A 24,396-nucleotide genomic window follows, 5' to 3' on the forward strand; every position below is an offset into this window, starting at 1 on the left:
TCATATCGTTGGACCGTTCTGTTTAAGTCATCATCTTTCTGGGCGATCACCTTCTGGAGCTGATTGGTCTCCTCCCGATGGCTGTCCATAAGCTCCACCTCCACGCTCTGGGCCTTCCCTGGTTGGTGGAGAAGAGAGGAGGAGTGAGGAAAGAGAATGAGGAGGAGTGCTGATATAGGATTAGTTTGGCCTTTTAGATCGAATGAAATTGTATTAGTTACATGCGCCGAATAGAACAGGTTTGATCATTTGATCTAACCTTACAGTGAAACGCTTACTTACAAGCCCCTAAATGACAGTGCAGTGTAAAAAAAAATACAGATCAGAATGGTGCCGGTACAGAGTCAATGTGCGGGGGAACCAGTTAGTTGAGGTAGTATGTACATGTAGGTAGAGTTAATTAAAGTGACTATGCATAGATGACAACAGAGAGTGGCAGTGGTGTGGAGGGGGGGGGGGGGGCAAAGCGAAGTCTGGGTAGCCATTTGACTAGATGTTCAGGAGTCTTATGGCTTGGGGGTAGAAGCTGTTAGAAGCCTCTTGGACCTAGACTTGGCGCTCCAGTAGCGCTTGCCGTGTAGTAGCAGGGAGAACAGTCTATGACTAGGGTGGCTGGAGTCTGACAATTTTTAGTGCCTTCCTCTGACACCGCCTGGTATATAAGTCCTGGATGGCAGGAAGCTTGGCCCCAGTGAAGTACTGGGCCGTTCGCACTACCCTCTGTAGTGCCTTGCGGTCGGAGGCCGAGCAGTTGCCATACCAGGCAGTGATGCAACCAGTCAGGATGCTCTCAATGGTGCAGCTGTAGAACCTTTTGAGGATCTAAGGACCCATGCCAAATCTTTTCAGTCTCCTGAGGGGGAATATGGTTTGTCGTGCCCGCTTCATGACTGTCATGGTGTGCTTGGACCACGTTAGTTTGTTGGTGATGTGGACACCAAGGAACTTGAAGCTCTCAACCTGCTCCACTGCAGCCCCGTCAATGAGAATGTGCTCAGTCCTCTTGGTCCTCTTTTTCCCTGTAGTCCACAATCATCTCCTTTTGTCTTGATCACGTTGAGGGAGAGGTTGTCCTGGAACCACACGGCCAGGTCTCTTACCTCCTCCCTATAGGCTGTCTCGTTGTTGTCGATGATCAGGCCTACCACTGTTGTGTCATCAGCAAATTTAACGATGGTGTTGTAGTCGTGCCTGGCTGTGCAGTCATGAGTGAACAGGGAGTACACAGGAGGGGACTGAGCACGCACCCCTGAGTGGCCCCTGTGTTGAGGATCAGCGTGCCGGATGTGTTGTTACCTACCCTTACCACCTGGGGGCAGCCCGTCAGGAACTCCAGGATCCAGTTGCAGAGGGAGGTGTTTAGTCCCAGGGTCCTTAGCTTAGTGATGAGCTTTGAGGGCACTATGGTGTTGAACGCTGCGCTGTAGTCAATGAATAGCATTCTCACGTAGGTGTTCCTTTTGTCCAGGTGGGAAAGGGCAGTGTGGAGTGCAATAGAGACTGCATCATCTGTGGATCTGTTGGTGCGGTATGCAAATTGGAGTGGGTCTAGGGTTTCTGGGATAACGGTGTTGATGTGGGCCATGACCAGCCTTTCAAAGCACTTCATGGCTAGAGACGTGAGTGCTACGGGTTGGTAGTCATTTAGGCAGGTTACCTTAGTGTTCTTGGGCACAGGCACTATGGTGGTCTGCTTAAAACATGTTGGTATTACAGACACGGACAAGTTGAAAATGTCAGTGAGAAAAAGAAAAGAAAAAAAAGACACTTGCTAGTTGGTCAGCGCATGCTTGCAGTACACGTCCTGGTAATCCTTCTGGCCCTGCGGCCTTGTGAATTACTCACAACGGCTGCGGAGAGCGTGATCACGCAGTCTTCCGGTACAGCTGGTGCTCTCATGCCCGCTTAAGAGTTATTTGCCTCGAAGCGAGCACAGAAGTAGTTTAGCTCGTCCGGTAGGCTCATGTCACTGGGCAGCTCTCGGCTGTGCTTCCCTTTGTAGTCTAATGGTTTGCAGGCCATGCCACATCCGATGACCGTCAGAGCAGGTGTAGTACGATTCGATCTTAGTCCTGTATTGATGCTTTGCATGTTTGATGGTTCGTCAGAGGGCATAGCGGATTTCTTATAAGCTTCCGGGTTAGAGTCCTGCTCCATGAAAGCGGCAGCTCTAGCCTTTAGCTCAGTGCAGATGCTGCCTGTAATCCATGGCTCCTGGTTGGGGTATGGACGTACGGTCACTATGGGGACGACGTCATCGATGCAGTTATTGATGAAGCCAATGACAGATGACGTGTACTCCTCAATGCCATTGGAGGAATCCCAGAACATATTCCAGTCTGTGCTAGCAAAAGAGTCCTGTAGCTTAGCATCTGCTTCATCTGACCACATGATCATACTGAAAAGGATGAAATGGACAAGAGGGACCAGATGCGCCATCAGATTTAACACTCCTACTCTGAGGCGCCTTTTGAATACGGGCCCAGAATCTAAGCACGAAGTAGACCTTGAAATTCACATATTCAAAACCAGTCACTCACTTACGCTATTGGAATGCAGTGTGAATGACTGGACTACAGTGAAAACATATGGTGATTCATTCAGAAAGAGACCGTTTCTTAACCTCCATTTCACCCCTATTGTTCTGTCTGAAAAGTCAATTATCTATCAAATGAATTTCATTTAATTTTGAAAAAATATTCAAATGAGTCCTACACTTTCATGTACGTGGATTTTACTCAACTCCACACATTCATGACAAATGACAAAACAACTAAGAATTTGTATTGGCGAAGTTTGAGAGTATTGTTAGACTATAAACTAACAACTTAAACCATTTGTCACACAAAACAAATTTACTTTTGAAACATAATGATTTAATATTGTATATTCATTTAAGTGTTTTGGGCAGTGACAGTCTCAATGGTAATAGTAACATAAGTAGCTAGAAGCATAAACCAAAAAAACCTGGTGAGGTGCTGACTAATAGAAAGTGAACTGTAGAAAAAGAAAGCTAGGACTTTATTGCTCTGAAGTTTCAATGGTAATACAGTGTCTCATCATGCAACGGCATGTCAGAAAACGGATTCCCTCTCACCAATGGTCTCCTTCACTGCAGCAGTCAGCTCCTGTTCTTTCAAAGCCATCTGCGTGTTGAACTCCCTCATCAGCTGCTTCAGGGACGAGTTGTGCTTCATCTCCAGATCTTCAACCTCAAGCCTGTTCGATGGGGGAGAATAACAAAATACAGTATGATGGAGAGAAAACACAGAGGAGGTACCACAAAGACAGAATTTGAAAGTAAAAACAAGAATAATAGAAAGGGAAGTGAACGCAATTATTTTCTGAACTCAACTGACAAAGAGCTTTCTAAACAATTGTATTTGTTTGATTGTTTGACTACACTAAGGCAGAACATTAGGTCAAACTTACATGATTTTCTTCTCGTTCTCTTGGGTCAACTCTTTCTTCACATACTCCAGGTCTTGCTGGTGTTCCTTCCTCAGGGTTCGCAGGTATTTCTGTAGCTTTTGCTTCTCCTGCACCGCCTCCGTAAGCTTATTCTGCATGGACGACAGAGATTCAGCATCCCCATCTTCCTGCGTCAGAGAGTGGTTCTCTTTGTCTGCTGTAAGACTCTTGGTTTGCTCTGCAGTGCAATGCGCCACGACCTCCACTGCATTCTGACACTGTGTTTCTAAGCGAGCCAATTCTGTATTTTGCTGTTCAATCAGTGCAGTCTTCTCAAGCAGATCTTCCTTGAGGCGGCTGATTTCAGCCAGAAGGTTGACTTTCTCCTCCTCCACTTCCTTGAGCTTCATCTCAACTTTAAGCCTCGAGACGGTCTCATCTGCTTTGGTCTGCTCCTGGTTCGAAACATCTCTCCGATACGACAATAACTTTCCCTCGTACATGTTCTTTGAGCTCTCTTTCGCAAGTCTCTCGTCATTCCGAAGCTGCTCAAGATGCTTTTCTTGTTCTTCCTTACACTTGGCTAGGGCTTTCTCCTGGTTCAAAATGTCTTTCTGAAGCAACGATAGCTTTTCCTCGTACATGTCCTTCAAACTCTGTAAAGAGCTCTCTTTTTCCAGTCTCTCATCACTATGAATTTGCTCAATGTGTTTCTCCTGTTCTTCCTTCATCTTGGCCATGGCTTCCTCGAGGGATTTTCCTTTCTCCTCCAGGGTTTCCTCCCCCTGCTTTTCTGTCGCTTTGTCTACCTTGGTCTCTTCCAACTGTGTCCGAAGGGCTTTGACAGTCTTTTCCTTCTCCTCGAGTTGTGAGGTCAACTGTTTCCGAATCTGGCTGATTTTCTGCTCAGCTTTCTTCTTCAGCTCAGCCACTTTCCCAGCATTGTCTTTTGACAACTTCTCTTCAGCCACCTTCAGGCTCTCATCATTTGTCTCAAGAATCTCAGCCTTCATCTTGTCAAAGGCTTCCCTCTGCCGCTCCAGCTCTTTTTTCAAAGTTTGGTTCTCTCTCTCCATGGACTGCCATTTCTCCTCTGTTACCTGGACTAGAGTTCCATTCTGGGTTCTGAACTGCTCCTGAGTCTGTTGTAGACGCTCTGTGAGCTCTCGTTTCTCACGCTCCCTGATACTGTGCTGCTGCTTCAGGTCAGCAGTTAGCTGCTCACTCTCCTTTGTCTTGAGGACCAACTGATCTTTCAGCTCAATTAGTCGGCTGTTGCAGCTCTCCACCTCCAAAGTAAGGGCATTGACTTTCTGCTCCTTTTTACTCAAGACTTGGTCCATCTCTGACTTGCTAATGGACTGATTGTCAATGCTGGCCATCAGCCTCTGTAAGGCCTCGTCCTTCTCAGAGATCTGTTTCTCCATATCATCATGTCTGGTCTGCAGAGACTTGACAGTATTGTGGTTCTGAGAGAACTTGGACTCTGCTTTCCTCTTGAAGTCCGTGAGGTTGTTCTTGAAGGCGTCGGCCTGCTCCACTGCATATTTCTTCTCTTTCTCTAGTCTGTCAATGGTCTCCGCCATTCGGCAAACAAGCCTCTCTCTCTCCTCCTTGTGCTGCTGATCAAGCAGTGATATGTCTTCATCCTTCCCCGTAAGGCTACCTGCTAACTGGGTCTTCAAGTCGTTTATGATACTCTCCAAGTTGCTGATATACACCACATTTGTTTTGACATTCTCTGAGATTGTTTGGTTTTCCTCACTGAGCTGTTCGATGCAAATTACTTTTTCTGAGAGCGCTTGGGAGTGATTTTCAGCCTCCCTCTGTAGAGACTCCCTCTCAGCAGTTAAGGCTTTGATATCATCTTTGTGTACATTTAGTTGAAAAGTAATCTGCTCTAGTGAACTGCATAGGTTCTTTTTCCCCTCTGTACTCTGCTGGAGTTGCTTCTCCAAAGTGTGTATCCTGTCAACCTTTGTAAGGATAACGTTTTTAAGATGTGCTATCTTCTTCTGATTACCCAGAACCCGGTCTTTCAGCTCGCTCACTCTGCTCTCGACTCGTTCAGAGAGCTCCTTCGTACCATCTTCGATACTTGCCTCAATGTCCCGGCAGTAACGCATTAATTCCTTGCTGATCCCAGCGAACTGCTTCTGCATTTCGTTTTCCTTGACTTCTAGTTGAAGAGAATGTTGTTCAAGCCTCCTCTGAACTGCCTCCCCTTCCTTACCCTTAGAAGCCTCAAGAGCTTGAAGCTGCTTCTCAGTGTCTACAAACCTCTCAGACAGAGACTTGAGCTTCTCTCTTGCCTTATTCTCAGTCTTGTTCAGCTGATCCTGGAAGGAGTTCCTTTCATTAAGAGCAGTGTTTAGATTCCTCTCGACCGCCTCCATTTGCTTTTTGAACATTGTCTCAGCTTGAGATAAACTCTCCATCTTGACTGCGGCTTCCTTCAGTTCGGCCTGCAGTTTCTGCACAGTGGTCTGTCTCATCACCAACTCTTCCTTCAAGTCCTTCACAACTTGCTCTTTTTCTTCCATGGTGGTTCCAAGCTGCTGGTTGACCTCCTCCACTTCCTGTAACTTCTCCTGTAGTATTTGTGTGTATTTCTCCTGCATTTCTTCTTCCTGTTGTCCCATCTTTTCCTGCCAATGATTCTCAAGCTTTTCCTTCTCTTGCTTATGGACTTCACACATCTTCTCTAGTTCATCCTTGTGATTGGACTCAAGCTGGTACATAGCACTGCTCAGGCCTTCTGAACTTGTCTGAGACTCCAGGAACTTTTCTTTAAGTTTTTGTTCTTTCTGCTGTAGCTCTGACTCCTTCTTCGACAGTTGCTTTTTCAAAGATTCGTTTTGCTCCTGAAGCTTCTTCTTAAATTTATCCTGCATCTCTTTGGTCTTAGTTTTAAAATTCTCCATCTTTGTCTCCTGTGATTTCCACTTGGCCTCCATGTCTTTCTTAATGTTGTCCACCTTCTTCTCATGAGCAGCCTTCTGGTCCTCCAGGTGTTTCTTTAGTCGTTTTTCTTCCTCTTGCTTAGTGTTCAGTTCGTCAGTGTAAGATTTATCCTGTTCAGAGAGCTCCTTCTTAGCCTGCTGCAACTGCTTCTCTAACTCTTCAAGCTCCTGTACCTTTTGTTGAAGAGAGTCCTCTTTCTGCTGGCAGTCACTTTGAGTTGTTTCCAGTTTATGCACAAAATCTTTTAATTGACTCCTGCACTCTGAGAGTTCATCTCTAATCTTACTGAGTTGGGCGTTAGATTTCTCAAGGCCCTTCTTTTCTGATTGGGTCTGCTTTAAACTCTTTCTAAGCTCCTCCAATTCTTTAACCTTCACATTCCTGTCTTGAAGAACCATCTTGGACTCTTCTTTCAGGCTTTTCTCACAGACAAGTTGAGCCTCAAGCTCTTTCTCTTTCTCCTTCAGCACTATCGTCAACTTGTTGAGTTCGTCTTTTAGCATCTTCTCCATTCCTCCCAGGGACTGCTCATGCTGCAGCTTGATCTCCTCGATATCTGTACTGTGCTTGGTCAGCACCTCCTGCAGCCTCTGCTCCAACTCCTGCCTGGCTGACCCACCAGCGTTTTCAACTGCATCCAGTCTCTCCCCGAGAACCTGTTTGATCCTCAACACCTCCTGGAGCTCAAAGGAAAGGGCTTCCAGCTGAGTCTGTTTCACATCCAGCTTCTCCACTGTCTTCTGGTTCATTTCCTCTTCATGGGCTTGTAACTGGACCTCTTTCTCCTTCAAGATGGTCTCCACTTCAGCTCTGTGTTTTGCCCTGAGCTCCTCCATAGCAGCATTGTGTTGGGCTAAGGCCTCCTGATGCAGCTCTAGCTTGTGCTTCTCCATCTCCTCGCAGTGCTTCTCCTCTAGTGCAGTCACCTCGTCCTTGTGTTTCTTCCTTAGCTCCTCCATCGGAGTAGAGAGATCATCTGTTGATGGAACTGATCCAGGTTGGGAGTACTTTTCCAGAGAGCTCTCGAGTTCCACTATTCTCTGTAATGAGATGTGCAGTATGTATTGTATGTTTGCCATAGAATCAACCAACAATTTTATAGCTTGTAATTACAGTAGAGTATATAATTAGCTGTAGAATCAACAATGTGTAGCATTTCTGGAGATAGAGTAGCTAAACGTTCAACAGGAGGACTCACAGTTCTGGCGGTCTCCAGCTCCAGCTTTATCTCATTAGCCTTGGTCTCTGACTCGGTCTCTATGGCAGCCTTCTGCAGCTCTGAGTCTTCCAGGGCCAGAGCTGACTGCTGCTCCTTATCCTTGATAGCCTGGGCCAGTTCCTCTTTGCATTGCTCCTACACAAAACACACACAATTTAAGTTTAATTTGCCATATGTAATAAATACATTGGAAATCTTACTCAGAGCTCTCACAATAAAACAGAACTAGAAACAACAAGTAGAAATATGCACAAAATATACATATCCAGGGTTCTAGACTAACTGGTGCTACTAACTTTTTCAGTTAATGGCACCAGCACATGATTTGGTCAGACCAATGTTTCGTGGCTGCACGCCAATAATGACAATCAGTTTGAATGAGCTTTTTACCAATCAAACTACATAACACAATGGTACTAATTTATTTGAATGGTAAATCTCTATTAATAAACTGGGTAAATCAAGATGTAGCCTAGGCCTATTCACAATACAGGTGAATGTATGGGGCTACAGATGAAAAACAATACATTTCCCTTCCATTTGGGACATATTTTATTGTACTGAACAACATTTGCATAAAATAAGAAATCTCTTGTTCCATAAAAGTGCATGCTGTCTCTAAGACCTAATGACTTCATTCACACACAGTGAGAAAGACAGAAGAGACGTGAGGTCAGGGAGACGAAGCGAATGAATCAAGTTTTTGGGGGGAATGACTATGGTTTTTGGTGACAATCAGCTTTGAAATCAGCATATTTTCCATTATGGGTAGTGCATTGCTGTAAACTAGCAAGGAAAGTTACCCTACAAAGCTGGAAGCTACCGGTATTTTCTTGCAGTGTTCTAGCCTGTAATGGACATTGTTTTGATAACAGTAAAAACAAGACCGGGACAATACCAGTATCGCAATGTTTTTTCCATGGCAGAAATGAAAACGCCAAGCAGATCAAACTCTTTGGTGCTTTAAAAACCTGCATTATGTCAAATATTGTGTGATATAGCTTGGAAAATAAATAAATGTGACTCTGGATGACAACATGATATTAGGGCTGCTTTCCTAAACAAGTAAAAAATAAATAAATGTGACTCTGGATGACAACATGATATTAGGGCTGCTTTCCTAAACAAGTAAAAAATAAATAAATGTGACTCTGGATGACAACATGATATTAGGGCTGCTTTCCTAAACAAGTAAAAAATAAATAAATGTGACTCTGGATGACAACATGATATTAGGGCTGCTTTCCTAAACAAGTAAAAAATAAATAAATGTGACGCTGGATGACAACATGATATTAGGGCTGCTTTCCTAAACAAGTAAAAAAATAAATAAATGTGACTCTGGATGACAACATGATATTAGGGCTGCTTTCCTAAACAAGTAAAAAATAAATAAATGTGACTCTGGATGACAACATGATATTAGGGCTGCTTTCCTAAACAAGTAAAAAAATAAATAAATGTGACTCTGGATGACAACATGATATTAGGGCTGCTTTCCTAAACAAGTAAAAAATAAATAAATGTGACTCTGGATGACAACATGATATTAGGGCTGCTTTCCTAAACAAGTAAAAAATAAATAAATGTGACTCTGGATGACAACATGATATTAGGGCTGCTTTCCTAAACAAGTAAAAAATAAATAAATGTGACTCTGGATGACAACATGATATTAGGGCTGCTTTCCTAAACAAGTAAAAAATAAATAAATGTGACTCTGGATGACAACATGATATTAGGGCTGCTTTCCTAAACAAGTAAAAAAAAAAAAAAATGTGACTCTGGATGACAACATGATATTAGGGCTGCTTTCCTAAACAAGTAAAAAAAAAAATAAATGTGACTCTGGATGACAACATGATATTAGGGCTGCTTTCCTAAACAAGTAAAAAATAAATAAATGTGACTCTGGATGACAACATGATATTAGGGCTGCTTTCCTAAACAAGTAAAAAAATAAATAAATGTGACTCTGGATGACAACATGATATTAGGGCTGCTTTCCTAAACAAGTAAAAAATAAATAAATGTGACTCTGGATGACAACATGATATTAGGGCTGCTTTCCTAAACAAGTAAAAAATAAATAAATGTGACTCTGGATGACAACATGATATTAGGGCTGCTTTCCTAAACAAGTAAAAAATAAATAAATGTGACTCTGGATGACAACATGATATTAGGGCTGCTTTCCTAAACAAGTAAAAAAATAAATAAATGTGACTCTGGATGACAACATGATATTAGGGCTGCTTTCCTAAACAAGTAAAAAAATAAATAAATGTGACTCTGGATGACAACATGATATTAGGGCTGCTTTCCTAAACAAGTAAAAAAATAAATAAATGTGACGCTGGATGACAACATGATATTAGGGCTGCTTTCCTAAACAAGTAAAAAATCCGCTTCGTGTTTTGTTTGCTTTCAACTATACTAATGACTATACTAATGACTATACTAATGACTATACTAATGAATAACGCGATACTGGTATTGTTCCTACCCTAGTAATTAACAGTTTCAAAATGTCTACATGCCGTGTTGCATTATTCAAGTGTGTTAACTTATGCGCAGCGTGAGTGGGGCTCTAACATGATGCAGCCTAGACTCCCAGTGAGTGCAGTGGTTCCTCGGGACAGGCTAGAGCGAGCAGTGAGTGAGTGGAGCAGGAACTCTTGTGCTATAAGGATTGTGGCTGCGCTGATAGACGTTATCCTCTCTCAATGACAGAAGTACCGAAAGTACCTCAAATTCGAGTACCGAACCATTTTTCATGTTCTAGTATCAAAAAAGTACAGAAGTTTCAGAATACCATGCAAAACTAACCTAACGTGACCAGATAAATAATTTTCACTGTCACCCTAGCGACCAATAAAAAAAATTGGTCACTCTGTCACGTCAAAGGGTTACAAATAAGGATGTTTGGACGCAGTATCGAACCCTGATAAACATACAGCTCAAATACTTTGTGCAATAGTAGAGCTGAGTTTGTTTTGCAGTATATGTTACAACCTGAAAGTGGAGAGGGCGATATGAACTTACCACAGCCTGGTTGATTCGAGCGCTGACCTCCTGTTCTTTACTTGCCAGTGCTTCACTATGTAGCTTGTTCATCTCTGCCATCTTCTCCTCTGAGGATTTCTACAACACACAATGTAGCACAACAGTAGTCCTTCATATGACTGCAATGTAGGAGTCATAGAGGTAGGTAGTCGGTAAGAGCATCGCTCTAGCAACATCATGGGTCCCCAAAAACCCATGATCAGGGATCATGGAATATCATGGAATATCATGCTGATATGTAGTAGTAAATCAGATCAGTATTTATCATTTGTTTGTAAAAATGTTGCTAAAGTGTTTGTGCTGAAGAGATTATATGCCTTCATGCCTTAGGAACCCCTTCGTTGACATGGCTACAGAGTTGAAAACCGCTATTATACTGATCTGCTTTGAATTGCTAGCCTGGGTGCTACTTGGCCCATGCTAACTCTACAGGGAAACACTAGTCTTTGTCTGAGTAGGGGCTAGGGAATCCCATGACATGAGCAGAAACAGTTCTTTGTATGCAGAAAATGTAACTTTACCTGGAGAATATCCGGAATGGATGAGAACGTTAATGTCCTTGTCAAATGTGTGTTCGGTTATTCTTGATTTATGGTTACCGCAATGTGTATGAATCATATTGTTATCCACAGAGGTGAATCTATTCAATCTAAATGTGATGTGATGCATGATGATACATACAGTGGGACTACCAAGAACATGGCAATCTGTATCCTGATACCTGACAAAAAGCCAGAGGAATGAGAAAACCTGGGGAAATAATTGTTCTTCCACATTGAAGTTTAGGAGCAGAGTTGATTCAGGAAAAGTTGGTGTCGGAGAGGGAGTTACAAAAACCTGTCAAAATGGAAACTAAAATGCTTTGTGCACACTATGGTAATTAAAATTATTTTCAAGTCCAAATACCCAAGTAAAAAAGAAGCTGTATGTGGTTTCCGTAGTCTAAGTCTTGAAGGTGAACTGGAGTGTAACAGGACAACATAACAAACCGGAGCAGTAAATGGTTGCAAAAGAGGCAAACCTGAAATAAACTAGCTAATAGGCAATATGAAACAATGGCGCAATACAATTTATGCAGAGGTTGTTTTTATTATTTGATTACTGACTAATGGCTTTCCTCTGTTCTAAAGAGCTCTTGGTCAGGGTTGTGGTCAATTCCATTTAAATTCAAGTTAATTCAAGAAGTACACTGAAATTCCAATTCTATGCTTTCAATAGACATTGGGAATTAGTTAACTTTGTGAATTGACAACTGAAATGGAATTGACACAACCCTGCTCTTGGTACTGGGTGAGTAGTGATCGTTTACTCCATAAGTACTGAAGGAGTATTTCATTAGTATTTAGATGTACAGTAGATGTACCTCACCTTCATGATGGTGACCACCTCCTGCTTGACCCTGGTGAGCTCCTGCTGCAGACTCCTCCTTTCCTCCTCCCCAGCCCTCTCCACCTCCTTCACCTGCTCCTGTAGCTTGAGCTGCAGCAGCCTCCGCGCCTCCTCAGCCCTTTGGCCCACAGCCAGAGCCTTCTCCAGCTCCTCAAACGCTGGGGGAAGGAGGTGCAAACACACATCCTCAGTTAGATACTGTACATGCACACTGTTATAGAGGAAGAGGAGACGAGGAGGAGATCCACTGACCAGCTTTTTCAGACTTCTCCTTCTGCTCCTGCAGTTCTTCTGTCTGGGCGACGGCCATCTTGCTTCTGGAGCGGAGCAGGGCAATCTCCTCCTCCTTCATCTCCAGAGTCTCATGCATCTGACGCTTCGTCTCTGCAATCACCATGCCCTGAAGGTAGAGCCAGGATTAGATTGAATTTGACTTTTGGTGTTATAATAATAGGTGCTGTATATCAACCAGATGGGATCTCAGAGGACATTCATGAAAACACTTATTTCCAAAGTGAAAGCATTCACTCAGTTTTGATCTGTTATGATTGTGTGCTTCCAATCAGACAGGTATCATTTCTAACCAAGACAAGGAAGCAGACAGGACCCATATGAGACTTTTTGGGACGTGCGTCAAACTCTCTCCTTTCATTGTTGGCATGAATTTATCTAAATAACTTAAGATGTCTGCCAGTAATCCACTGATTGCTGTTGTCTCCTACGTATTGTGTCTTAATCAAACCCCAGGCCCCTAAATTGTTCTGACTGTTACGCTGTGCCTCTAACTCTAACCCACATTCCTCAGTGACCTCACGAACGACCGTCTCTACTCCAGCAGAGCTGGGGGTCAAACACACACACATCTCTCCTGCAGAGGTAGAGGTTAAGGGTCATGCGCAACAAACGTGGATGGAGTGTCTCTGGCGTCTCTGCGCTCAGTGGCAGAGCACAAACATGTCTATATTTCACGGATTCACACTAGGCATCACTGCAGGAGTGAGAAGGACATTTCAGGGGCAGACAAAGTTAGGAGCAGAACAGTCGAGGCTGGTAGAGGGAGGATGGGGTGATTGTAATGGTTTCCATGTGTTATAACATTCCATTACAATGCGTCTGTCCTCCAATTTAAAGTGTCACCAGCCTCCAACTGACTCAGAAGCTTAAAAACAACTTCAATCAAGATATATGACAAACCTTATAAAATGGACAGTTCACTTTTATTCAAATTGTTTTTTAAGTTTGATAGCTGGCTTAGCAATATCCAGAATCTCCTGACTAGCATTTTCAAAACCCTAGGACAAGGTAGGTCGATCGACCCCTTTAAGAACCCCTCTTCTTCACTCACCTTGTCCTGCTCCAGCTGTTCTATGAGGTTCTCAGCACCATGCAGCCGAGTGGTGTACAGCTCCTGTAGGGTAGACAAACAAAAAGGATCCATAAAAAATAGGTTAATGTGCAAGGTAGCAAAGCAACCATGAAGTCACTGAGGACAGAGACGGAAGGAGAGAGCTGTTAATAAATGTTAACGGGAGAAAACGATGGGAAGCACTACAGCATAGATTGTAGGTGCTCTTTGGGTAAGGATTAATGGACATCTTTGACAGTAAAACATCTATTCATCTGGAAGTTGTCAAAGGAACAGGAGAACCACTGTAGTTAAGGAACAGGAGAACCACTGTAGTTAAAGAACAGGAGAACCACTGTAGTTAAAGAACAGGAGAACCACTGTAGTTAAAGAACAGGAGAACCACTGTAGTTAAAGAACAGGAGAACCACTGTAGTTAAAGAACAGGAGAACCACTGTAGTTAAGGAACAGGAGAACCACTGTAGTTAAGGAACAGGAGAACCACTGTAGTTAAGGAACAGGAGAACCACTGTAGTTAAGGAACAGGAGAACCACTGTAGTTAAAGAACAGGAGAACCACTGTAGTTAAAGAACAGGAGAACCACTGTAGTTAAAGAACAGGAGAACCACTGTAGTTAAAGAACAGGAGAACCACTGTAGTTAAGGAACAGGAGAACCACTGTAGTTAAAGAACAGGAGAACCACTGTAGTTAAAGAACAGGAGAACCACTGTAGTTAAGGAACAGGAGAACCACTGTAGTTAAAGAACAGGAGAACCACTGTAGTTAAAGAACAGGAGAACCACTGTAGTTAAAGAACAGGAGAACCACTGTAGTTAAGGAACAGGAGAACGAACCACTGTAGTTAAAGAACAGGAGAACCACTGTAGTTAAAGAACAGGAGAACCACTGTAGTTAAAGAACAGGAGAACCACTGTAGTTAAAGAACAGGAGAACCACTGTAGTTAAAGAACAGGAGAACCACTGTAGTTAAGGAACAGGAGAACCACTGTAGTTAAAGAACAGGAGAACCACTGTAGTTAAAGAACAGGAGAACCACTGTAGTTAAAGAACAGGAGAACCACTGTAGTTAAAGAACAGGAGAACCACTGTAGTTAAGGAACAGGAGAACCACTGTAGTTAAAGAACAGGAGAACCACTGTAGTTAAAGAACAGGAGAACGAACCACTGTAGTTAAAGAACAGGAGAACGAACCACTGTAGTTAAAGAACAGGAGAACCACTGTAGTTAAGGAACAGGAGAACGAACCACTGTAGTTAAGGAACAGGAGAACCACTGTAGTTAAAGAACAGGAGAACCACTGTAGTTAAAGAACAGGAGAACCACTGTAGTTAAAGAACAGGAGAACCACTGTAGTTAAGGAACAGGAGAACCACTGTAGTTAAAGAACAGGAGAACCACTGTAGTTAAAGAACAGGAGAACCACTGTAGTTAAAGAACAGGAGAACCACTGTAGTTAAGGAACAGGAGAACCACTGTAGTTAAAGAACAGGAGAACCACTGTAGTTAAAGAACAGGAGAACCACTGTAGTTAAAGAACAGGAGAACGAACCACTGTAGTTAAAGAACAGGAGAACCACTGTAGTTAAGGAACAGGAGAACGAACCACTGTAGTTAAGGAACAGGAGAACCACTGTAGTTAAAGAACAGGAGAACCACTGTAGTTAAAGAACAGGAGAACCACTGTAGTTAAAGAACAGGAGAACCACTGTAGTTAAGGAACAGGAGAACCACTGTAGTTAAAGAACAGGAGAACCACTGTAGTTAAAGAACAGGAGAACCACTGTAGTTAAAGAACAGGAGAACGAACCACTGTAGTTAAAGAACAGGAGAACCACTGTAGTTAAGGAACAGGAGAACGAACCACTGTAGTTAAGGAACAGGAGAACCACTGTAGTTAAAGAACAGGAGAACCACTGTAGTTAAAGAACAGGAGAACGAACCACTGTAGTTAAAGAACAGGAGAACCACTGTAGTTAAGGAACAGGAGAACGAACCACTGTAGTTAAGGAACAGGAGAACCACTGTAGTTAAAGAACAGGAGAACCACTGTAGTTAAAGAACAGGAGAACGAACCACTGTAGTTAAGGAACAGGAGAACCACTGTAGTTAAAGAACAGGAGAACCACTGTAGTTAAAGAACAGGAGAACGAACCACTGTAGTTAAGGAACAGGAGAACCACTGTAGTTAAAGAACAGGAGAACGAACCACTGTAGTTAAGGAACAGGAGAACCACTGTAGTTAAAGAACAGGAGAACCACTGTAGTTAAGGAACAGGAGAACGAACCACTGTAGTTAAAGAACAGGAGAACCACTGTAGTTAAGGAACAGGAGAACGAACCACTGTAGTTAAGGAACAGGAGAACCACTGTAGTTAAAGAACAGGAGAACCACTGTAGTTAAGGAACAGGAGAACGAACCACTGTAGTTAAGGAACAGGAGAACCACTGTAGTTAAAGAACAGGAGAACCACTGTAGTTAAGGAACAGGAGAACGAACCACTGTAGTTAAAGAACAGGAGAACCACTGTAGTTAAAGAACAGGAGAACCACTGTAGTTAAAGAACAGGAGAACGAACCACTGTAGTTAAGGAACAGGAGAACCACTGTAGTTAAAGAACAGGAGAACCACTGTAGTTAAGGAACAGGAGAACGAACCACTGTAGTTAAAGAACAGGAGAACCACTGTAGTTAAGGAACAGGAGAACGAACCACTGTAGTTAAGGAACAGGAGAACCACTGTAGTTAAAGAACAGGAGAACCACTGTAGTTAAGGAACAGGAGAACGAACCACTGTAGTTAAGGAACAGGAGAACCACTGTAGTTAAAGAACAGGAGAACCACTGTAGTTAAAGAACAGGAGAACGAACCACTGTAGTTAAAGAACAGGAGAACCACTGTAGTTAAAGAACAGGAGAACGAACCACTGTAGTTAAGGAACAGGAGAACCACTGTAGTTAAAGAACAGGAGAACCACTGTAGTTAAAGAACAGGAGAACGAACCACTGTAGTTAAGGAACAGGAGAACCACTGTAGTTAAAGAACAGGAGAACGAACCACTGTAGTTAAAGAACAGGAGAACCACTGTAGTTAAGGAACAGGAGAACGAACCACTGTAGTTAAAGAACAGGAGAACGAACCACTGTAGTTAAAGAACAGGAGAACGAACCACTGTAGTTAAGGAACAGGAGAACCACTGTAGTTAAAGAACAGGAGAACGAACCACTGTAGTTAAGGAACAGGAGAACCACTGTAGTTAAGGAACAGGAGAACCACTGTAGTTAAAGAACAGGAGAACGAACCACTGTAGTTAAAGAACAGGAGAACGAACCACTGTAGTTAAAGAACAGGAGAACGAACCACTGTAGTTAAGGAACAGGAGAACCACTGTAGTTAAAGAACAGGAGAACGAACCACTGTAGTTAAGGAACAGGAGAACCACTGTAGTTAAGGAACAGGAGAACCACTGTAGTTAAAGAACAGGAGAACCACTGTAGTTAAGGAACAGGAGAACCACTGTAGTTAAGGAACAGGAGAACCACTGTAGTTAAGGAACAGGAGAACCACTGTAGTTAAGGAACAGGAGAACCACTGTAGTTAAGGAACAGGAGAACCACTGTAGTTAAAGAACAGGAGAACGAACCACTGTAGTTAAGGAACAGGAGAACCACTGTAGTTAAGGTCAGGGCACTGTACTGAATAACGCTGCCCTGAATTTAGACAACCAACTACCCCTCATAACCATTAAGCAGGGGTACAAACATCAGATATCAGACAAATGGATGAACCCTTCGTACAACATTTTGTTTAAAGCATCAGGAGCGTGCGCAGGTTATTGCGCAGGTTATTGCACAGGTTGCCCTTGCAAGAGGTTATGAACCTCAAGGCTCTTTCCTGGTAGCCTGGTCCAATATGATTTTGTGTTGTATAGCCAACTCCTATGGTCGTTGGCCCTACTGCATGAACAGCTCTGGGACCAGGCTACTTTCATGGTAAGATAAAGGTTAAATAAAATCAAGGAAGGACCAAGACACGTTCCAAAGTGTTTGCGCATGGCAGGCAAGCAGAGATCTCAGACACCAATGCAGCACCACACCGCTCCCTAGTCTCCCTTCACCACCCACGAGGCCCGGCCACCACAGCCACAAGGCGGTCGTTAACAGGGGCTGCATACGAGGCCAACTACCACACAGACCTAAATTACAGACAAGGTTAGGTTGGTTTAGCAGCAGTTGGTTTAGCAGCAGTGGCGTGTAGCTCTCTGACACTACTGTGTGAGAACATACAATAAGACAAATAGAAAACAGACATCAGGACCATAGAAATATCAGATCCCGAAGGTCAAAGGGTGGCCTGGGAGACAGCTTCTGTCTGTCTGTGTGTGTTTGTCCTCTCTGTACCCCTCACATACAATTATCTTTAAGGTCCCTCAGTCAAGCAGCACATTTCCAACACAGAATCATCCACAAAGACCAGGTAGGTTTTCCAATGCCTCGCAAAGAAGGGCACCTATTGGTAGAGGGGTAAAAATAAAATAAAAAGTAGACATTGAATATCCCTTTGAGTATAGTGAAGTTATTAATTACACTTTCGATGGTGTATCAATACACCCAGTCACTACAAAGATACAGGCATCCTTCATAACTCAGTTACCAGAGAGGAAGGAAACCGCTCAAGGATTTTACCATGAGGCCAATGGTGACATTAAAACAGAGTTGAATGGCTATGATAGGAGAACACTGAGGATGGATCAACAATATTGTAGTTACTCCACAATACTAACCTAAATGACAGAATAACAACCGGGCACTAAAGTAATACTGCAAAACATGCATCCTGAATACAAAGTGTTATGTTTGAGCCAAATCCAACACATTACATCACAGGACTCTGGTCGAAAAGTAGTGCACTATATAGGGAAAACGGTGCCATTTGGGACGCACTCTGTCCTAGAGATAGTTTGTGTGTGTACAGCATGTGTGCATGTGTCAGAGATATCTAGTGATCCCACAGACCAGGCACATCATCAGTAAACCATGAAGACTCCTATGGATGATGTGGAACAGTGTTGCCCTTCAGACCGTACAACAGTGTTCTGTTGGATTCTGGGTATCAGACACTCAGTAGACCGTCTCATCTTCAGACCCATGTATTGAAGTCCCTTCATAACTACAGCGCACTAAAGTACAGACGGACATTTCTGTGGAGGCTATATGTGGAATGGTCTTCTAAAATTGGGTGAAGTTTAGACTATCTTATCAGGAAAAGTTGATCAGAAGATGGATGTGATGGTTAAACCTACTGGCTCACTGTAATGACTGGAACGCAGGTTAAACCTACTGGCTCACTGTAATGGCTGGAACGCAGGTTAAACCTACTCGCTCACTGTAATGACTGGAACGCAGGTTAAACCTACTGGCTCACTGTAATGGCTGGAACGCAGGTTAAACCTACTGGCTCACTGTAATGACTGGAACGCAGGTTAAACCTACTGGCTCACTGTAATGACTGGAACGCAGGTTAAACCTACTGGCTCACTGTAATGACTGGAACGCAGGTTAAACCTACTGGCTCACTGTAATGACTGGAACGCAGGTTAAACCTACTGGCTCACTGTAATGACTGGAACGCAGGTTAAACCTACTCGCTCACTGTAATGACTGGAACGCAGGTTAAACCTACTGGCTCACTGTAATGGCTGGAACGCAGGTTAAACCTACTGGCTCCCTGTAATGAATGGAACGCAGGTTAACCCTACTGGCTCACTGTAATGGCTGGAACGCAGGTTAAACCTACTGGCTCACTGTAATGACTGGAACGCAGGTTAAACCTACTGGCTCACTGTAATGACTGGAACGCAGGTTAAACCTACTGGCTCACTGTAATGACTGGAACGCAATAATGCTAATTTATGATAGCACAACTTTCATTTTCATGTTTCATTTCATGAAGTACTATCATAGTACATCCTCTCCATTTCTCCCTCCACTGACATTGGTTAACACACCTTGGTTTTCTCCAGCTCCTGTAGACTCTCTTGCAAAGTGTCGTTCTCACTGGTCAACTGGGTGTTGCGCTCTTTGTATGTCCTCAGCAGCTCCTTACACTTCTGGAGCAGATTCTCCTGGTGCACCACCCTCTTCTGCAGTACCTCAATGCTTTTAGATGGGTCAGCGCTTCCCCCTGCTGTTTAGAGCAGATAAAGCGGGTCAGTCAGAAAAGGGAGGACTAACTATGACGGAGGCACTAACGATTGGTGTTGTTGTTGTGGTTTTATAAAGTCGATAAAAGACAAATGGCTCAGCGACAAACATTTTAACAAAACATTACTCGGACCTGGGTCCAAATAGTATTTGAAATCCAAAAACTTTGAGCGTTTGGTTGAGCCTGCCAATAGTACCAGATGGGCAGGGTTGGCTCCTTAGGCACTATTCGATTGGTTCCATTGCAGCAGACATTATTAGAACCCAGGTCTGCTACTGTCCATCATCATAATCATAATCATAATCAGGGCTGTGGTTCAGCATAGTGTCTGTACTGTATAGCACCTGTGTCTGTGGAGGGGCTCTGTGGGGCAGACCCGGAGTCATCTTCAGTCTGGAGAGCGTGAACAACCTCAGGGGCCACAGCTCCACCAGGGACCCCCTTCAGACGCTTCTTCATCAGGGCCACCTGGCAGAGAAGGGGGCGGCCCAGTTGAAACACAGAGCAACACAGGCTAGTGACCACACATTATTCAACACAGTCAACATTATACTGACAGTGTTTAAAGTGCAGACTGTCAGATTTAATTTGAGGGTATTTTCATCCATATCGGGTGAACCGCTTAGAAATTACAGCACTTTTTGTACATAATCTCTCCATTTTAGGGGAATAAAAGTGTTGGGATAAATTAACTTATGTGTATTAAAGTAGTCAAAAGTTTAGTATGTCTCAGTTGTGTCGATCCTTCAAAATCCTCCTCCCCTTCATCTACACTGACTGAAATGGATTTAACAAATTACATCAATAAGGGATCATAGCTTTCACCTGGATTCACCTGGTCAGTCTGTCATGGAAAGAGCAGCTGTTCTTCATGTTTGGTAGAGTTTGTGTATATAAAACACTCACCTGTGTCTGAAGCACAGTAATCATCTGGTCCTTCTCCTCCAGGGCAGCATCAAACTCCTCCTGAAGGTGCTTTTTAGTCTGCTGGTCCACCTGCAGCTCCTGGGGAGGAACAGGTCATATTCAAGGTTCACAGCACTCTGCAGAGAATCGTGTTTCTATACTTTCTACATACTGTATAGGGAACACTGCTTCTAGTGAGATATTTTGTGATTGACTACATGGCCGTGGTACTGCTCACTGAATCACTGATCTACAATAACACCTTACATCCCAAATAACTACTCATTATGTGATCAAGATAAGAAGTTATGTGCATTGCCTTGCTCACACTGATGGCCTTGTCAAACACTATCATGGTTCAGAGAAGACTAGTGTTGCTTATCAAACACTATCATGGTTCAGAGAAGACTAGTGTTGCTTATCAAACACTATCATGGTTCAGAGAAGACTAGTGTTGCTTATCAAACACTATCATGGTTCAGAGAAGACTAGTGTTGCTTATCAAACACTATCATGGTTCAGAGAAGACTAGTGTTGCTTATCAAACACTATCATGGTTCAGAGAAGACTAGTGTTGCTTATCAAACACTATCATGGTTCAGAGAAGACTAGTGTTGCTTATCAAACACTATCATGGTTCAGAGAAGACTAGTGTTGCTTATCAAACACTATCACGGTTCAGAGAAGACTAGTGTTCCTTATCAAACACTATCACGGTTCAGAGAAGACTAGTGTTGCTTATCAAACACTATCATGGTTCAGAGAAGACTAGTGTTGCTTATCAAACACTATCACGGTTCAGAGAAGACTAGTGTTGCTTATCAAACACTATCACGGTTCAGAGAAGACTAGTGTTCCTTATCAAACACTATCATGGTTCAGAGAAGACTAGTGTTGCTTATCAAACACTATCATGGTTCAGAGAAGACTAGTGTTGCTTATCAAACACTATCATGGTTCAGAGAAGACTAGTGTTGTTTATCAAACACTATCATGGTTCAGAGAAGACTAGTGTTGCTTATCAAACACTATCACGGTTCAGAGAAGACTAGTGTTCCTTATCAAACACTATCACGGTTCAGAGAAGACTAGTGTTGCTTATCAAACACTATCACGGTTCAGAGAAGACTAGTGTTCCTTATCAAACACTATCACGGTTCAGAGAAGACTAGTGTTCCTTATCAAACACTATCACGGTTCAGAGAAGACTAGTGTTCCTTATCAAACACTATCATGGTTCAGAGAAGACTAGTGTTCCTTATCAAACACTATCATGGTTCAGAGAAGACTAGTGTTGCTTATCAAACACTATCATGGTTCAGAGAAGACTAGTGTTCCTTATCAAACACTATCATGGTTCAGAGAAGACTAGTGTTGCTTATCAAACACTATCATGGTTCAGAGAAGACTAGTGTTCCTTATCAAACACTATCATGGTTCAGAGAAGACTAGTGTTGCTTATCAAACACTATCACGGTTCAGAGAAGACTAGTGTTGCTTATCAAACACTATCACGGTTCAGAGAAGACTAGTGTTGCTTATCAAACACTATCATGGTTCAGAGAAGACTAGTGTTCCTTATCAAACACTATCACGGTTCAGAGAAGACTAGTGTTCCTTATCAAACACTATCATGGTTCAGAGAAGACTAGTGTTCCTTATCAAACACTATCATGGTTCAGAGAAGACTAGTGTTGCTTATCAAACACTATCATGGTTCAGAGAAGACTAGTGTTCCTTATCAAACACTATCATGGTTCAGAGAAGACTAGTGTTGCTTATCAAACACTATCATGGTTCAGAGAAGACTAGTGTTGCTAAACTTCCTACATGTAGGACACACTACACCATTTCAACCAGGGCGGGGCTTATTCTCTACAAATGCAGGTTTGAGTCTCAGTAAATTACATCCTGAACACATCACACAAGTCACCTACAATGCCTCATCTTGTTCTGATAATGAAAGTATGCCGTTTTCTCCCCTCACTACCGCTCCTTCCACTTTCCTTGTCTTAGCTGACCTCCTGCTCCATCCTCTCTTTCCTTGTCTTAGCTGACCTCCTGCTCCATCCTCTCTTTCCTTGGCTTAGCTGACCTCCTGCTCCATCCTCTCTTTCCTTGTCTTAGCTGACCTCCTGCTCCATCCTCTCTTTCCTTGTCTTAGCTGACCTCCTACTCCATCCTCTCTTTCCTTGTCTTAGCTGACCTCCTGCTCCATCCTCTCTTTCCTTGGCTTAGCTGACCTCCTACTCCATCCTCTCTTTCCTTGTCTTAGCTGACCTCCTGCTCCATCCTCTCTTTCCTTGTCTTAGCTGACCTCCTACTCCATCCTCTCTTTCCTTGTCTTAGCTGACCTCCTGCTCCATCCTCTCTTTCCTTGGCTTAGCTGACCTCCTGCTCCATCCTCTCTTTCCTTGTCTTAGCTGACCTCCTGCTCCATCCTCTCTTTCCTTGTCTTAGCTGACCTCCTACTCCATCCTCTCTTTCCTTGTCTTAGCTGACCTCCTGCTCCATCCTCTCTTTCCTTGGCTTAGCTGACCTCCTACTCCATCCTCTCTTTCCTTGTCTTAGCTGACCTCCTGCTCCATCCTCTCTTTCCTTGTCTTAGCTGACCTCCTACTCCATCCTGTCTTTCCTTGTCTTAGCTGACCTCCTGCTCCATCCTCTCTTTCCTTGGCTTAGCTGACCTCCTGCTCCATCCTCTCTTTCCTTGTCTTAGCTGACCTCCTGCTCCATCCTCTCTTTCCTTGGCTTAGCTGACCTCCTGCGCCATCCACTCTTTCCTTGGCTTAGCTGACCTCCTGCTCCATCCTCTCTTTCCTTGGCTTAGCTGACCTCCTGCTCCATCCTCTCTTTCCTTGGCTTAGCTGACCTCCTGCTCCATCCTCTCTTTCCTTGGCTTAGCTGACCTCCTGCTCCTTCCACTCTTTCCTTGGCTTAGCTGACCTCCTGCTCCATCCTCTCTTTCCTTGGCTTAGCTGACCTCCTGCTCCTTCCACTCTTTCCTTGGCTTAGCTGACCTCCTGCTCCATCCTCTCTTTCCTTGGCTTAGCTGACCTCCTGCTCCTTCCACTCTTTCCTTGTCTTAGCTGACCTCCTGCTCCTTCCACTCTTTCCTTGGCTTAGCTGACCTCCTGCTCCATCCTCTCTTTCCTTGGCTTAGCTGACCTCCTGCTCCATCCTCTCTTTCCTTGGCTTAGCTGACCTCCTGCTCCATCCTCTCTTTCCTTGGCTTAGCTGACCTCCTGCTCCTGTCTTCCTTCCTTTAGCTCAGCCTGTTTTTTTTGTCATGACCGATAAAGAATTCAGGAGTTCCAACTCTACTGCTGTGACTCAGGGGTGGTCTGCGTCTTAAAAGCTTTTGAGTTCAAGCAGAGAGAGTAACGGGTAATAACAGAGTGCTTTTGGACTAAAATAAGACCCCATAAACCGTACTTTGATAGAGTACAACATTTTACAGGTATTTATCAGATAGAGATGATGGTCCTACTCGTACCTCTCTCAACTCCCCTATCCTACGGAGGGCTTTGTCTTGACTATGGCTTAGAATGGTCTGAGGAGAAAAGCAGAAGAGACCACATCAGTGTAGTTAATGAGAAGCATTCAGTGAGTGTGGATAGAAGTGTTTCCCATCCTCCAATAGTACACAGCATATCTATATGTAATCTGGTATTGAGGCGGTTTAGGAAAATTACCTGGCTTTTCTCTTTCTCTCTCTGTACCGTTCTGTAGGTGGTGACCAACTGGGCGGGGGGAGTGAACACAGAGCGCGCGAGAGAGACAGACAGAGACAGACAGACAATGGACACAGACAGAGACAGACAGAGAGACAGACAGACAGACAGACAGAGACAGACAGACAGACGCCGAT

General features: G+C 43.5%; 1 protein-coding gene across 1 annotated transcript in view; it reads right to left on the reverse strand.

Annotated features, from left to right (window-relative positions):
* Positions 1 to 24,396, reverse strand: part of LOC139571459 (golgin subfamily A member 4-like) — a 53,387-nt gene that overhangs the window by 19,661 nt on the left and 9,330 nt on the right. Inside the window, exons 4-16 of the mRNA XM_071394349.1 lie at positions 24,221 to 24,268; positions 24,022 to 24,078; positions 20,526 to 20,624; positions 19,964 to 20,087; positions 19,423 to 19,601; positions 13,395 to 13,457; positions 12,302 to 12,449; positions 12,029 to 12,207; positions 10,640 to 10,738; positions 7,574 to 7,729; positions 3,433 to 7,415; positions 3,098 to 3,219; positions 1 to 118 (exon numbers count right to left, since the gene is read on the reverse strand). The exon at positions 1 to 118 is cut by the window's left edge and continues 13 nt beyond it. Coding sequence (XP_071250450.1) covers positions 1 to 118; positions 3,098 to 3,219; positions 3,433 to 7,415; positions 7,574 to 7,729; positions 10,640 to 10,738; positions 12,029 to 12,207; positions 12,302 to 12,449; positions 13,395 to 13,457; positions 19,423 to 19,601; positions 19,964 to 20,087; positions 20,526 to 20,624; positions 24,022 to 24,078; positions 24,221 to 24,268 — 5,375 coding nt within the window. The remainder of the gene's footprint in view (positions 119 to 3,097; positions 3,220 to 3,432; positions 7,416 to 7,573; positions 7,730 to 10,639; positions 10,739 to 12,028; positions 12,208 to 12,301; positions 12,450 to 13,394; positions 13,458 to 19,422; positions 19,602 to 19,963; positions 20,088 to 20,525; positions 20,625 to 24,021; positions 24,079 to 24,220; positions 24,269 to 24,396) is intronic.

Source organism: Salvelinus alpinus, chromosome 3, assembly GCF_045679555.1.
Source record: "Salvelinus alpinus chromosome 3, SLU_Salpinus.1, whole genome shotgun sequence".
NCBI lineage: Eukaryota > Metazoa > Chordata > Actinopteri > Salmoniformes > Salmonidae > Salvelinus > Salvelinus alpinus.